The sequence below is a fragment of the Apium graveolens genome, chromosome 7 (assembly GCF_009905375.1).
Source record: "Apium graveolens cultivar Ventura chromosome 7, ASM990537v1, whole genome shotgun sequence".
Classification (NCBI taxonomy): Eukaryota; Viridiplantae; Streptophyta; class Magnoliopsida; order Apiales; family Apiaceae; genus Apium; species Apium graveolens.
Genome location: NC_133653.1, coordinates 41,633,201 through 41,645,771, shown reverse-complemented (window position 1 = coordinate 41,645,771; position 12,571 = coordinate 41,633,201). Strand labels below are relative to the sequence as shown.

The 12,571-nt window shown below is 36.9% G+C and overlaps 2 protein-coding genes across 2 annotated transcripts; both read left to right on the top strand.

Moving 5' to 3' along the window:
• The first annotated feature begins 2,311 nt into the window (after positions 1–2,311).
• Positions 2,312–2,944, top strand: LOC141673528 (uncharacterized). Its single transcript, XM_074480279.1, has one exon. The coding sequence runs from the start codon at positions 2,312–2,314 to the stop codon at positions 2,942–2,944; it is 633 nt and encodes a 210-aa protein (XP_074336380.1).
• Positions 2,945–11,454: 8,510 nt separating this feature from the next.
• Positions 11,455–12,219, top strand: LOC141673527 (secreted RxLR effector protein 161-like). The gene has a single exon (XM_074480277.1). The coding sequence runs from the start codon at positions 11,455–11,457 to the stop codon at positions 12,217–12,219; it is 765 nt and encodes a 254-aa protein (XP_074336378.1).
• The last annotated feature ends 352 nt before the right edge of the window (positions 12,220–12,571 follow it).

The following is a 12,571-nucleotide window of genomic DNA, read 5'->3' as shown; positions in this document are numbered from 1 at the left end:
ACTTAAGTGTTGAAAGGAGATCATCAAAGTGTAAATAGGTGTTGGAAATTCAAGAAAAAAGAAGGATTCTACGTTATTTCAGTTTGTCCATCAGATAAGTATACTATTTTTAGTTTACTTTGCTTCGCTTGCAATAAGATGATCTTTATGTGCTTATTATGTGCATGATTCATTATCCATCGAAATTTATTGAGCTTATACTCGTAATTTTATTTTTTTTGATTATCTACAATCTTTCTTATTTGTATTTTTCCAAAATCTGCTTATAAGTATGTCAAAATCTGCATTTTGTGTAATCTGATTGTATGATTCAGGGTGATATGCAGTAACTTCTAAAATTCATAGTAAATTGAATATTTTTGTTCAAATATTACGAGTCATACTATTTTGGAAATCTCTTTTCGATATCTACCTTTTGTCTTTACATTCCATTACAATATACTGTGATTACGATCTCTTAAATATCAAAATACTATCATTAGCAGGAGCTGATTATGATTCTACAGTCCGCAAATATTTGTTTTCTGAATTCGTTACTTGTTCGTTTTCAACGAGCCTTACCATTCTAGAAAGATCCCGGAAATTTCTACATTTTTCGTATTTTATACTTTTTCAGATAAAGTCATCTTGATAGAGTAAATTGGTATTCTTTGAAACTGATCAGATTTGACATCATCATAATTAGCCATTTTAAACAGTAGATTGCATTTAATGTACTATTAGATTGAATTCAATGCATCATCATCATGTTATATTATCATGCGTTTTTAAATATTAATGCATATGTGTTTTCCTTACATATTTTTAAATATTGACCGAATGTGCTTAAAATAAAAGTGTTAACAAATCATGCACATGAAATGGAACTAACTTGAGATACAACAGAAATTCATGGGCATGAATATAAATTCATGGCCATGAATTTTTTCTGATTTTATATTATGTTTATTATACATGTGAAATATGAAATTTTGGTGAACTTCTATATTAAGATATATCATTATCTTGATATTAATGTATATTACCCTCTCTGTTTAGTAATCAAAATGTCGAATCTTACAAAGCTTGAATTCAACACACTTCATGTCACCGGAAAATATTAATTGACATGGATTCTTGATGTTGAAATCCATCTTAGTGCAATGGGCATCGGTGACACTATAAAAGAGGGAAATAAAACCTCCAAACAAGATAAGGCAAAAGCCATGATATTTCTTCGCCACCACCTTGATTAAGGATTGAAAACTGAATATTTGACTATTAAAGATCCATCAACACTTTGGAAGGATCTCAAAGAAAGATATGACCACCAAAAAACGGTGATACTTCCTAAAGCTCGCTATGATTGGCTATACTTGCGATTGCAAGATTATAAAAGTGTGATCGAGTATAACTCTGCCATGTTTAAGATTACATCTCAATTGAAATTATGTGGCGAGAATATCACTGATAAAGATATGTTGGGAAAAACATATTCCACTTTCCATGCAAATAATATGCTCTTACAGCAACAATATCGTGAACGTGGATTCACAAAATATTCTGAGTTGATTTCTGTTTTGCTTCTTGCTGAACAAAATAATGAACTTTTGCTGAAAAATCATCAAGTACGTCCAACTGGCTCAACACCATTCCCTGAAGTGAATGCGGTGACTAATAATGAATATAGAGATAATAAAACAGTTGGACGTGGACGTGGATATGGGCATGGACGTGGAAGTGGGCGTAGACGTGCCCGTGGTCATGATTTTGTCATGGTAGAGGCCGTAATCAACAAAATCCCCCTAACTTTAAAAGAAAGCCTTACTACCAGAAATGGACAATAAATGAGGAAAAATCCGAGGGAAGTACGATGGCTAAAAGGGGTGAAAGTACTTGTAGTCAATGTGGAATGAAAGGTCACTGGAGAAGTACATGTCATACCTCCAAGCACTTTGCTGACCTATATCAAGCATCTTTAAAGAATGTTGAAACTAATTTCACCGAACAGAATGATCCTTTGGGGATTACCCATCTTGAAGCACATCTTGGAAGCGATGATCAAGTTGATCCTTCGGCCTTTATTCACATGAAAGTTGGCGATTTTTTTGAAGATGTTGATGTGAATATGCCTAAATTTGGCGGTGATGAGCCTAAGAAAAACTAAACAAGGCCTTACATTGCTTGTTGAATTTTTTTATTTGGATTGTCAGTTTTAACTTTTGAACTATGATAATCATCCTTATCAGTTGCTTATATATTTTTCTTTTCGTTAATGAAGTACTTGGGATGTTCTACCTCTACTTCTAATTTTATTTTTTCGTGAAGAAATATGGTCAGCAGCCTCTCATCATGTGTTATAAAAAATGAGGAATCTTTTTGTTTGGCGGATAATGCAACAATACATACAATTTTGAAAAATAAAGCATATTTTTCGCATCTAACATTAGCCAAAGCTAATGTAAATACAATATCGGGTGCATCGGATATAATTGAAGGCTCCGGAAGAGCAAGTATAGAGCTACCCAATGGTACATGTTTATTGATTAAAAGTGCAATATTTTCCACCCGATCAAAAAGAAATCTTTTGAGCTTTAAAGATATACGCCACAACGGTTATCATATTGAGACGACAAATGAACGTGATAATGAATATTTATGTATCACGACTATAGTCTCAGGGAGGAAACATGTGATAGAAAAACTCCCATCATATAATTCTGGATTATATTATACTTTCATAAATCCAGTTGAATCACACATGACTATTAATACAAGATCTTTTAACCCGACAAATTTTACTATATGGCATGATCGTTTAGGCCATCTGGGTTCAACAATGATGCGAAGAATTATTGAAAATTCAAATGGACATCCACTCAAAAACAAAATTGTTCCATTGTCCAAAGATTTTTCATGTGTTGCTTGTATTCAAGGAAAAATTGAATGCCCAAATTTTTTGTAGCGAATTCAAGGAGATATATGTGGATCAATTACCCCATCTAGTGGGCCATTTCAGTACTTTATGGTACTCATTGATGCATCAACAAGATGGTCACACGTTAGTTTATTGTCCACTCGTAATGTGACTTTTGCATGACTCCTTGCTCAAATAATTCGATCACGAGCACAATTTCCTGATTATAATACAAAGAAAATAAGATTGGATAGAGCAGGAGAATTTACATCACAATTTTTTAAAGATTATTGTATATCTATTGGGATTGAAGTGGAGCATTCTGTTGCCCACACAAACACTCAAAATGGTCTTGCTGAGTCTTCCATTAAAAGGCTACAACTAATTGAGAGACTATTACTTATAAGAACAAATTTACCAACTACTTCCTGGGGACATGTAATATTACATGCGGCTTCTTTAGTCCGGTTAAGACCGACTTCTTATCATAAATATTCCCCAATGCAATTGGTAAATGGTCAAGAACCAAATATCACTCACTTGAAATTTTTTGGGTGTGCAGTTTATGTTCCAATATCCCCTCCCCAACGAACAAAAATGGGACCCCAAAGAAGATTAGGGGTATATATTGGATTTGATTCTCCCTCGATTATTAAATATTTGGAGCCCAAGACTGGTGATTTATTCACGAAAAGATTTGCCGATTGTCAATTTGATGAGACAGCTTTTCCTGGATTAGGGGAGATAAGACAAAATTTGAAAAAGAAAAGCAAGAAATTTTGTGGAATGCAGTATCCCTGTCTTATTATGATCCTCGAACAAATCAATGTGAACTTGAAGTTCAAAAGATTATCCACCTATAAGAAGTCGCAAATAGATTGCCTGATGCATTTACTGATGTCAAGAATGTGACAAAGTCACATATACCAACTGTTAATGTTCCTTGTAAGATTAAACTTCCTGAAGAAGATAATAAAATCATGCTAGAAAATGAGTCTAAAGCACACCAAAAGCGTAGTAGACCTATTGGATCCAAGGATAAAATTCCAAGAAAAACAAGGAAACTTGATAAGAATAAATTTGATCGCTGAAGAGACGTCTTTCAAGGATGATCAAACACCTGAAATTATTAATAATGAAGAGATCTCGATAAATTATGTCATTTCGGGAAAAAGGTGGAACAGAAAAGAAATTGTCATGGATGATATATTTGCATATGCAGCTGCACTTGACCTTTTTGAGGAAATCGAGGATCATGAGCCTAGATCGATCTATGAATGTAAAAGAAGAAATAATTGGCCAAAGTGGAAAGAAGCTATTGAAGCAAGATTGAAATCACTTGAAAAACGCCAAGTTTTTGGACCTATTGTCCAAACACCCGCAGGTCTAAAACTCATTGGATATAGATGGGTATTTGTGCATAAAAGAAATGAGAAAAATGAAATTGTGAGATACAAGGCATGCCTTGTTGCTCAAGGCTTCTCACAAAGACCGGGAATCGATTACGAAGAAACTTATTCCCCGGTAATGGATGCAACAACATTCAGATTTTTAATAAGTTTATCAATCCGAATGAATTTAATGGATGTTGTGACTGCCTACTTGTATGGGTCACTCGATAGTGACATTTACATGAAGATCCCTGATGGATTAAAAATGCCCGAAGCATATAGTTCAAGAGATTTACTCAATTAAATTATAAAGATCATTATACAGATTGAAACAATCGGGTCATATGTGGTACAATCGTCTCAGTGAATATCTTTTGAAAGATGGATATACTACTAATGTACTATGTCCGTGTGTTTTTATTAAAAGGACAAAATTGAGGTTTACTATCATTGCAGTATATGTTGATGATTTAAACATCATTGGAACTCCAGATGAACTCCATGAGACGATTGAATATTTGAAAAGAGAGTTTGAAATGAAGGATTTGGGTAAAACAAAACTCTGCCTTGGTTTTCAAGTTGAACATTTATCTAAAGGAATCTTTATCAACCAGTCTTCATATATTGAAAAGATTCTGAAACGGTTTATTATGGATAAAGCATATCTTGTGAGTACACCTATGGTTGTACGTTCACTAGAATATAATAAGGATCCATTCCGTCCAAGAGAAAAGGGAGAAGAACTTCTTGGTCAAGAAGTACCATATCTTAGTGCCATTGGTGCACTAATGTATCTTGCCAATTGCACACGTCCTGATATTGCATTTTCTGTTAATCTATTGGCAATACATAGTTCTGCTCCAACTCGAAGACATTGGATTGGTGTGAAACAAATATTTAGATATCTTCGAGGAACAATGAATATGAGTTTATTTTATGCTAAAGACTCACAAGTGGAATTAATTAGTTATGTAGATGCAGGATATCGGTCTGATCCTCATAAAGGAATGTTACAAACATGTTATATATTCATGTATGGTGATACTGCAATATCTTGGCGCTCAACAAAACAGACTCTTGCAGCAACTTCTTCAAATCATGCCGAATTATTGGCCCTTCATGAAGCAAGTCGAGAATGTGTATGACTGAGGACTCTTGTTCATTATATTCGAGATTCATGTGGTCTTTCAGTCAATAAAAGAATTCTTACCACTTTGTATGAAGATAATGAAGCTTGCATCATTCAGACACGTGAAGGCTACATTAAAGGAGATCGGACAAAGCACATTGATCCAAAATTCTTCTTCACCCATGAACTTCAGCAAAGGGGAGAAATTGATGTTTGTCAGATTCGTTCATGTGAAAATCCAGCAGATTTGTTTACAAAGTCACTTCCTACATCTTCGTTCGAGAAGTTGGTGCACAAAATTGGAATGCGCAAACTTCGAGATCTATGTTGATATTCATAGTCATGTCAAAATGAGGGAAGATATAATACACTCGTTATTACACGAGCAATAGATGTACTCTTTTTCCTTCACTAGGATTTTTCCCACAGGGTTTTTCCTAGTAAGGTTTTAATGAGGCATGTAGTTGTACGAGTCATCCAAGGGGGAGTGTTATGATATTATTGCATGACTCTTAACTTTTTAGATGTCCTTTGACCTTTGACCTTTACCCCATTAATTGACACAAACTCTTGCCTTTTCACTTCTCTAGTAATCTATGTTTTAGAAGCCTATAAAAGGCTTGCATGTACATTATCTTGTGATATCAATAAACATGAAATATTAAGTTATTTCTTACTCTTTCTACTTTTATATTATATATAATATAACAATATGTATTTTTTTTTAAGTATTTCTCTGTTATATAGTTAGTACATTTGATTTAAGTTTTAGTATATATTTATTAAAATTAAAACTCAAATAGTACTATATTTTTTGTAATGTAATATATATTATATAATTTAACGTTTGATCTTTTTCCTTACATTTTCAAAATGAAACAGTAAAGTTAGAGAAAGTAAAACTCGAGTTTGACTCCGAGTACACTCCTTTGACTCATTGTTTATGAAATTTTTCTTGAACTCAAGTATCCGGAAAAGGGATTGAAAACGAGTATTCGAACCAAATCACCGAATTTTAGAACATTGTAAAATAATTGAAAGGAAAATTATTATGTGTACTATGTTGATAGTCTATATCTTAAAAGGATCCACCTCCCTGCATTTATACCGATATATATCATCAATATAAATATTTGGTAACACTACATCACCAATAATAATTTTTAATGCGCTAACTTGATAACCCCGACTCTAACATTGTTCTATGCAAATTTTTATCAAGGTTCCAAAATTGTTCCGAAGTTATGATTATGAAATATGTGAAGACAATCTGACAATACAACTTTATTAGCTAGTAATAAATGTTTTGAACTTTGGATAAGCATAAATTAAAATGTTTGACTTGTTATAAAATAAAGTTTATAAAAAACAAAGTGAGAATCAAATATCACATGTTTATATCCGGAATCACCTCTTTCTAAGCACTAGCAATAATTACACTTTCGAAAGCGCATACTTTTGGGTGACAAGAACAACCCACTAGCCCAAACCAACTTCTTCGAACTTACATGGAACCAGACCTCTCAATGAAAAAGCGGTGAACACGGGCAATGTTGAGTTAATAAAACCAAGGCCATGCAATACTATTTGATGTCACCGCACAAAGTTTCTATTTCAATCGGCTCCACTTCTTTATTCTCTCACGGGTTTAATGTAATTTGAATTAAGCTTTGGCGGAAAGGGTGAAGCATTCACATGATTTTAGACTTTTAAGTTGAATTTGAAGAACTTTAGCTTTCATGTAAATCTATATGGATTTGTTTGTGGATAGACATGGATAATATGATTCATTTAGGTCTGTATCCACGTATATCGAGTCATTGACGATGCGCGGCGCACGGATAAACACATAAAAGATAATCTGGTTTTGCATTAAATTACAACATACTAAAGTATGAATGTGGTTGTGGAGCAGCAGGCAATTGTTGTACATGCTTTCTAGATTTTAGGTTTTGAGGATGACCTTTAGGCTTCATTTAGACTATCATAAATGTTCCGTGTTTGTTTTATCTATGTAATCTAACACACTCACTATATCTCACTTGGTGCGGGATCTGATGAGATTAAAATTTACGTTAATCTTGTTTAAGGAGACTGTTTAAGTGACAATCCTGACTTAGTGCAAGGCAAAATAACGTGTTACGTAAATTAATTGAGTTCGGCAGGTTTCATAAAATAAATATAGCCGTGAAGTCTTTGTATCAGTACTGAAAGAAGGGGTTCACGGCAGGTTGTATAGACCATCACTATGTATAGAAAAGCCCATCTAGGAGAGGCTTATCAATAAAATCAGCCCATACCTTGTTCCCTCTCTTAGTTGCATTGGGTTTTCTGTATTATGGGTCTAACACAAACATGCCCACATTGTTAGAAAAAGATTTAATCTAAACATTTCCTAAAATAAAATGTAGCTGTTATTTAATTATGTCGTGATTGATTTAGTCAGGAGAGTAGAGATAACTATTAGAAGATAAATAAGGAAGTGGAGTTGTGGTTGGAATTAGTTGCTAGTTTGTAGCTCCAACTTTATCATCTTAGTTTTAATATGTCTTGTAATCATAATTTGAATTTAACGTGAGAAATATTCTTCCAAGCAATACAAACAAAGTGTGTGTGTTGTTATTAGTGCATCATCTGGTATCAGAGCTTCAGTGATCAATGACGGAGCGTGCTCAAGGACCTACCATGGAGACGATTAAGCCCAAGGAGAACTCGTTTGAGGTGAGTTACCCAATGCTCTCAAAAACGAATTATGCAGCATGGGCTCTCCAAATGAGGGTGTTCATGCCGGCATACGGAGTCTGGGAGGCGATAGAATCAAAAGAAGGGAAAGTTGTGGTAGATGACAAAATGGATAAGAAGGCTCTGGCATTTATATACCAGGGAATTCCTGAGGAGATTTTGTTAGCCATTGCTGAAAAAAAAAATCCAAGGACGCTTGGAACGCCATCAAAGTGATGAGCCTGGGGGCGGACAAGGTCAAGGCTGCTAAATCTCAAACGCTGAAAGGGGAGTTTGAAAGCCTGAGCATGAAAGAAAGTGAGTCGCTAGATGATTTCTATCTGAAACTGCATGGTTTGGTTACAAACATTCGAGCACTAGGTGAGAAGATGGAAGAAAGTTACGTGGTGAAAAAGTTGCTCAGAGCCGTTCCTTCAAGGTTCCTTCACATTGCTTCAGCTATCGAGCAGTTTGGAAAGCTTGAAGAGATGTCAGTAGAAGAGGTGGTGGGCTCGCTAAAAGCCCATGAAGAAAGAGTTTGAGGCCAAACAGAAAATGGGTCAGGTCAAGGACACCTTTTGCTGACTGAAGAGGAGTGGAGACGAAGAGAAACTCAAGATGGTGAATTATTATTAACTCGAGAGGAGTGGCTAAAACGGAGTGCTAAAGAAGGGACTCGAGGTGGTAACGAAACCCGTGGGAAGGAAGCTGTTCGTGATGTTCGCGACAGAACTAAAATACGCTGCTTCAATTGCCAGGGCTATGGGCACTTTGCAGCAGAGTGTCGTAGACCTCATAGAGAACGAGAAGTACGCAAAGAAGTAAACCTCTCTCAAGTACAGGGGGATGAACCAGCCTTACTCGTGGCTGGAGTTGACAACAAAAATGAGACCATCATGTTGGTAAAGGAGGGGAATGTGGTTCCAAGGCTGCAAGGACAAGGTGAAGGACAAAAACAATCACTGGTGTGGTATCTTGATAATGGAGCCAGTAATCATATGACTGGCGAAGAAGGAAAGTTCAAATCACTGGATAAGAGTGTCACTGGGCAAGTAAAATTCGGGGACGGGTCAGTGGTGAGCATAAAAGGTAGAGGTGTGATTTCGTTTAAGTGCAAAAATGGGGAAGATAGAGTATTCAAGGACGTTTACTTCATTCCAGAGCTGTGCAATAATATAATAAGCCTTGGACAGTTGTCCGAGGATGGTAATAAGATTGTCATGGACGGGGAATACTTGTGGGTATATGAACAAAGTGGGAGAGTACTTATGAAGGTGAAGAAATCAGAGAATAGACTATATAAGATTAGCCTTGAAGAAAATAGTGATATGTGTTTGATGTCGAAAGTTGAATAAGAAACATGGCGTTGGAACAACAGGTTGGGCCACGTGAATTTCCAGGCACTAAAGTTGATGTCAAAGGAGAAAATGACAACAGGGATTCCAAAGTTGACACTACCGAGCAAGAAGTGCGAGGGATGTTTGATGTCCAAGCAACCTAGAAGCTCTTTCCCTGCAAGTGCAACGTTCAAAGTACAGAAGAAACTGGAACTTATACATGCAGACATCTGTGGTCCCATCACGCCTATTACACCAGGAGGTAACAGATATTTTCTACTCTTTGTAGATGATTTCAGTAGGAAAATGTGGGTGTATTTATTGAGAGAAAAAAGCTGTGCATTTGAAGCCTTTAAAAGGTTCAAATTTGTGGTTGAAAATAGAAGTGAAATGCGTGTTAAAATGTTAAGGACAGACCGTGGGGGTGAATTTTGCTCGAGTGAGTTTAGTATGTACTGTGAGCATGAAGGGATTGAACGTCAATACACAGCCCCATACGCCCCACAACAAAACGGGGTGGTGGAGAGGAGGAACCGTACGGTAGCAGCCATGGTCAGGAGCTTCATAAAAGGATTAAAGATGCCATCGTGTATGTGGGGGGAAGCTGTGAGACACTCAATGTACGTATTAAATCGATTACCAACCCGAGTGCTAGTGGGAAAGACTCCGTATGAAGCTTGGAGTGGTAGACTACCTGATTTAGCACATATAAAGATGTTTGGGTGTTGTGTATATATGAAGATACCGGCTGTGCACGTAAAGAAATTGGATGATTGTATTAGAAGGGTGGTGTACCTGGGAAGAGAGCCTGGAACAAAGGGAAACAGGTTATATGACCCTCTTACGGGAAACATGCATGTTAGTCGAGATGTGGTGTTCTTTGAGAATGAGTTCTGGTCGTGGGGTCAAACAGAAATTACAGAGATGATGATTCCAGGGTTGATATGGGAAATGGAGGAAGAGCCAACGAGTGAAAGATATACAGAGACAGAGCGAGAGGTGACAACACCTGTGCAAACACATGACAGAAGAACAGAGGATGAGTTCACAGGTGGGACTGGGCAGTCGAGTGCAGAGAGTTCTGAACCTCATAAATACAGGCCACTGAGCGAGATTTATAATGAGACTGAAGTGATACAGATGATCGATGAGCTTATGCTGTTAAAGGCAGAGGAGCCCACACGGTACAGTGAAGCTTTAGTTGAACGTGAATGGATGAAAGCTATGGAGGCAGAAGTAGAGATGATCGAGAAAAACAAGACCTGGACGCTCACGGATCTACCAGTTGGGCACAAAGCTGTGGGACTGAAGCGGGTATACAATTTGAAGAAGGACACGGAGGGAAATATAGTAAAGTATAAGGCCAGACTTGTCGCGAAAGGATATGTGTAAAAGAAAGGCATCGACTACAATGAAGTATTCGCACCAGTGGCGAGGTTGGAAACAATACGACTATTACTGGCATTAGCAGCAAAAGAAGGATGGGAGGTGCATCATCTTAATGTTAAGTCAGCTTTTTTAAACGGGGAGTTACTTGAGGAAGTGTATGTCACACAGCCCGAGGGATTTGTCAAACAAGGTCAAGAAGCAAAGGTTTAAAGGCTGTTGAAAGCTCTATACGGGCTACGTCAGGCCCCAAGAGCATGGAACGCACGCCTTGATAAATGTCTTAAGGAACTGGGCTTCAAGAAGTGCCAACACGAGCAAGCTGTTTACACGAGATACAGAGGTGGGAGTGTGCTGATTGTGGGCGTTTACGTGGATGATTTGATTGTAACAGGGGCCAACTTGACTGAGGTTAATGGGTTTAAGTTAGAAATGAATCAGCAGTTTGAGATGAGTGACCTGGGGTTACTTTCATATTATCTTGGTATTGAAGTTAAATAGATAAGTTCAAATATTACGTTAAGACAATCAGCATATGTTAAGCAAATTTTGCAGAAGGCCGGAATGGAAAAATGCAATTTAACAAGGAGCCCGATGGATCAAAAACTGCAGCTGGACAAGGATGAAGGTGGCGAGCTTGTGGATGTAACTGAGTATCGATGCATTGTGGGAAGCCTAAGGTACTTAACTCATACCCGTCCGGATATTTCTTATGCTGTAGGTGTTGTAAGTAGGTTCATGGAACAACCTACGATGAAACATAATCAGGCTGTCAAACAAATACTGAGGTATATAAAAGGAACAACAAACTATGGTTTGAGTTATGCACGAGGTTGGAAGAACAATGAACTGTCAGGTTATACGGACAGTGATCTAGCAGGAGATGTAGTTGATAGAAGAAGCACGGGCGGAATGTGCTTCTACCTGAATGTAAATTTAATCTCCTGGGCGTCACAGAAGCAAAGAGTGATTGCATTGTCGTCGTGTGAAGCTGAGTATATAGCTGCAACACTTGCAGCGTGTCAAAGCATTTGGCTTCGAGGTTTGTTAAAAGAAGTTTCAGGACAAGCAGTTGGTTCAGTTACTCTGTGTGTTGATAATAAGTCTGCTATAGAACTGATGAAAAATCCGGTGTTGCACGGAAGGAGTAAACACATAGACGTCAGGTTTCATTTTATTAGGGAATGCATTGATCGAGGAGAATTGGTTGTTCAATATATTAGCACCCAAGAACAGAAGGCGGGCATCCTCACTAAAGCATTGGGACGCGTTAAGTTTGAAGCAATGAGAGATTTGATTGGAGTGGTCGATCTTGCAGTAGCAGATGGCGTGCAGAACTCGGAAAAGGAAAATGTTTAGATTAGGGGGGAATGTGTTAGAAAAAGATTTAATCTAAACATTTCCTAAAATAAAATGTAGCTGTTATTTAATTATGTCGTGGTTGATTTAGTCAGGAGAGTAGAGATAACTATTAGGAGATAAATAAGGAAGTGGAGTTGTGGTAGGAATTAGTTGCTAGTTTGTAGCTCCAACTTTATCAGCTTAGTTTTAATATGTCTTATAATCATAATTTGAATTTAACGTGAGAAATATTCTTCCAAGCAATACAAACAAAGTGTGTGTGTTGTTATTAGTGCATCACACATGCATTTACACGGGCTTGTACATTTTCAGTCCACCAAGATATACACTGTCAATAAAAAATAGGCTA

Bases quoted from the DNA above. Each gene is read 5' to 3' on its own strand.
- LOC141673528 (XM_074480279.1), top strand. From the start codon at position 2,312: ATGGTCAGCAGCCTCTCATCATGTGTTATAAAAAATGAGGAATCTTTT.
- LOC141673527 (XM_074480277.1), top strand. From the start codon at position 11,455: ATGGATCAAAAACTGCAGCTGGACAAGGATGAAGGTGGCGAGCTTGTG.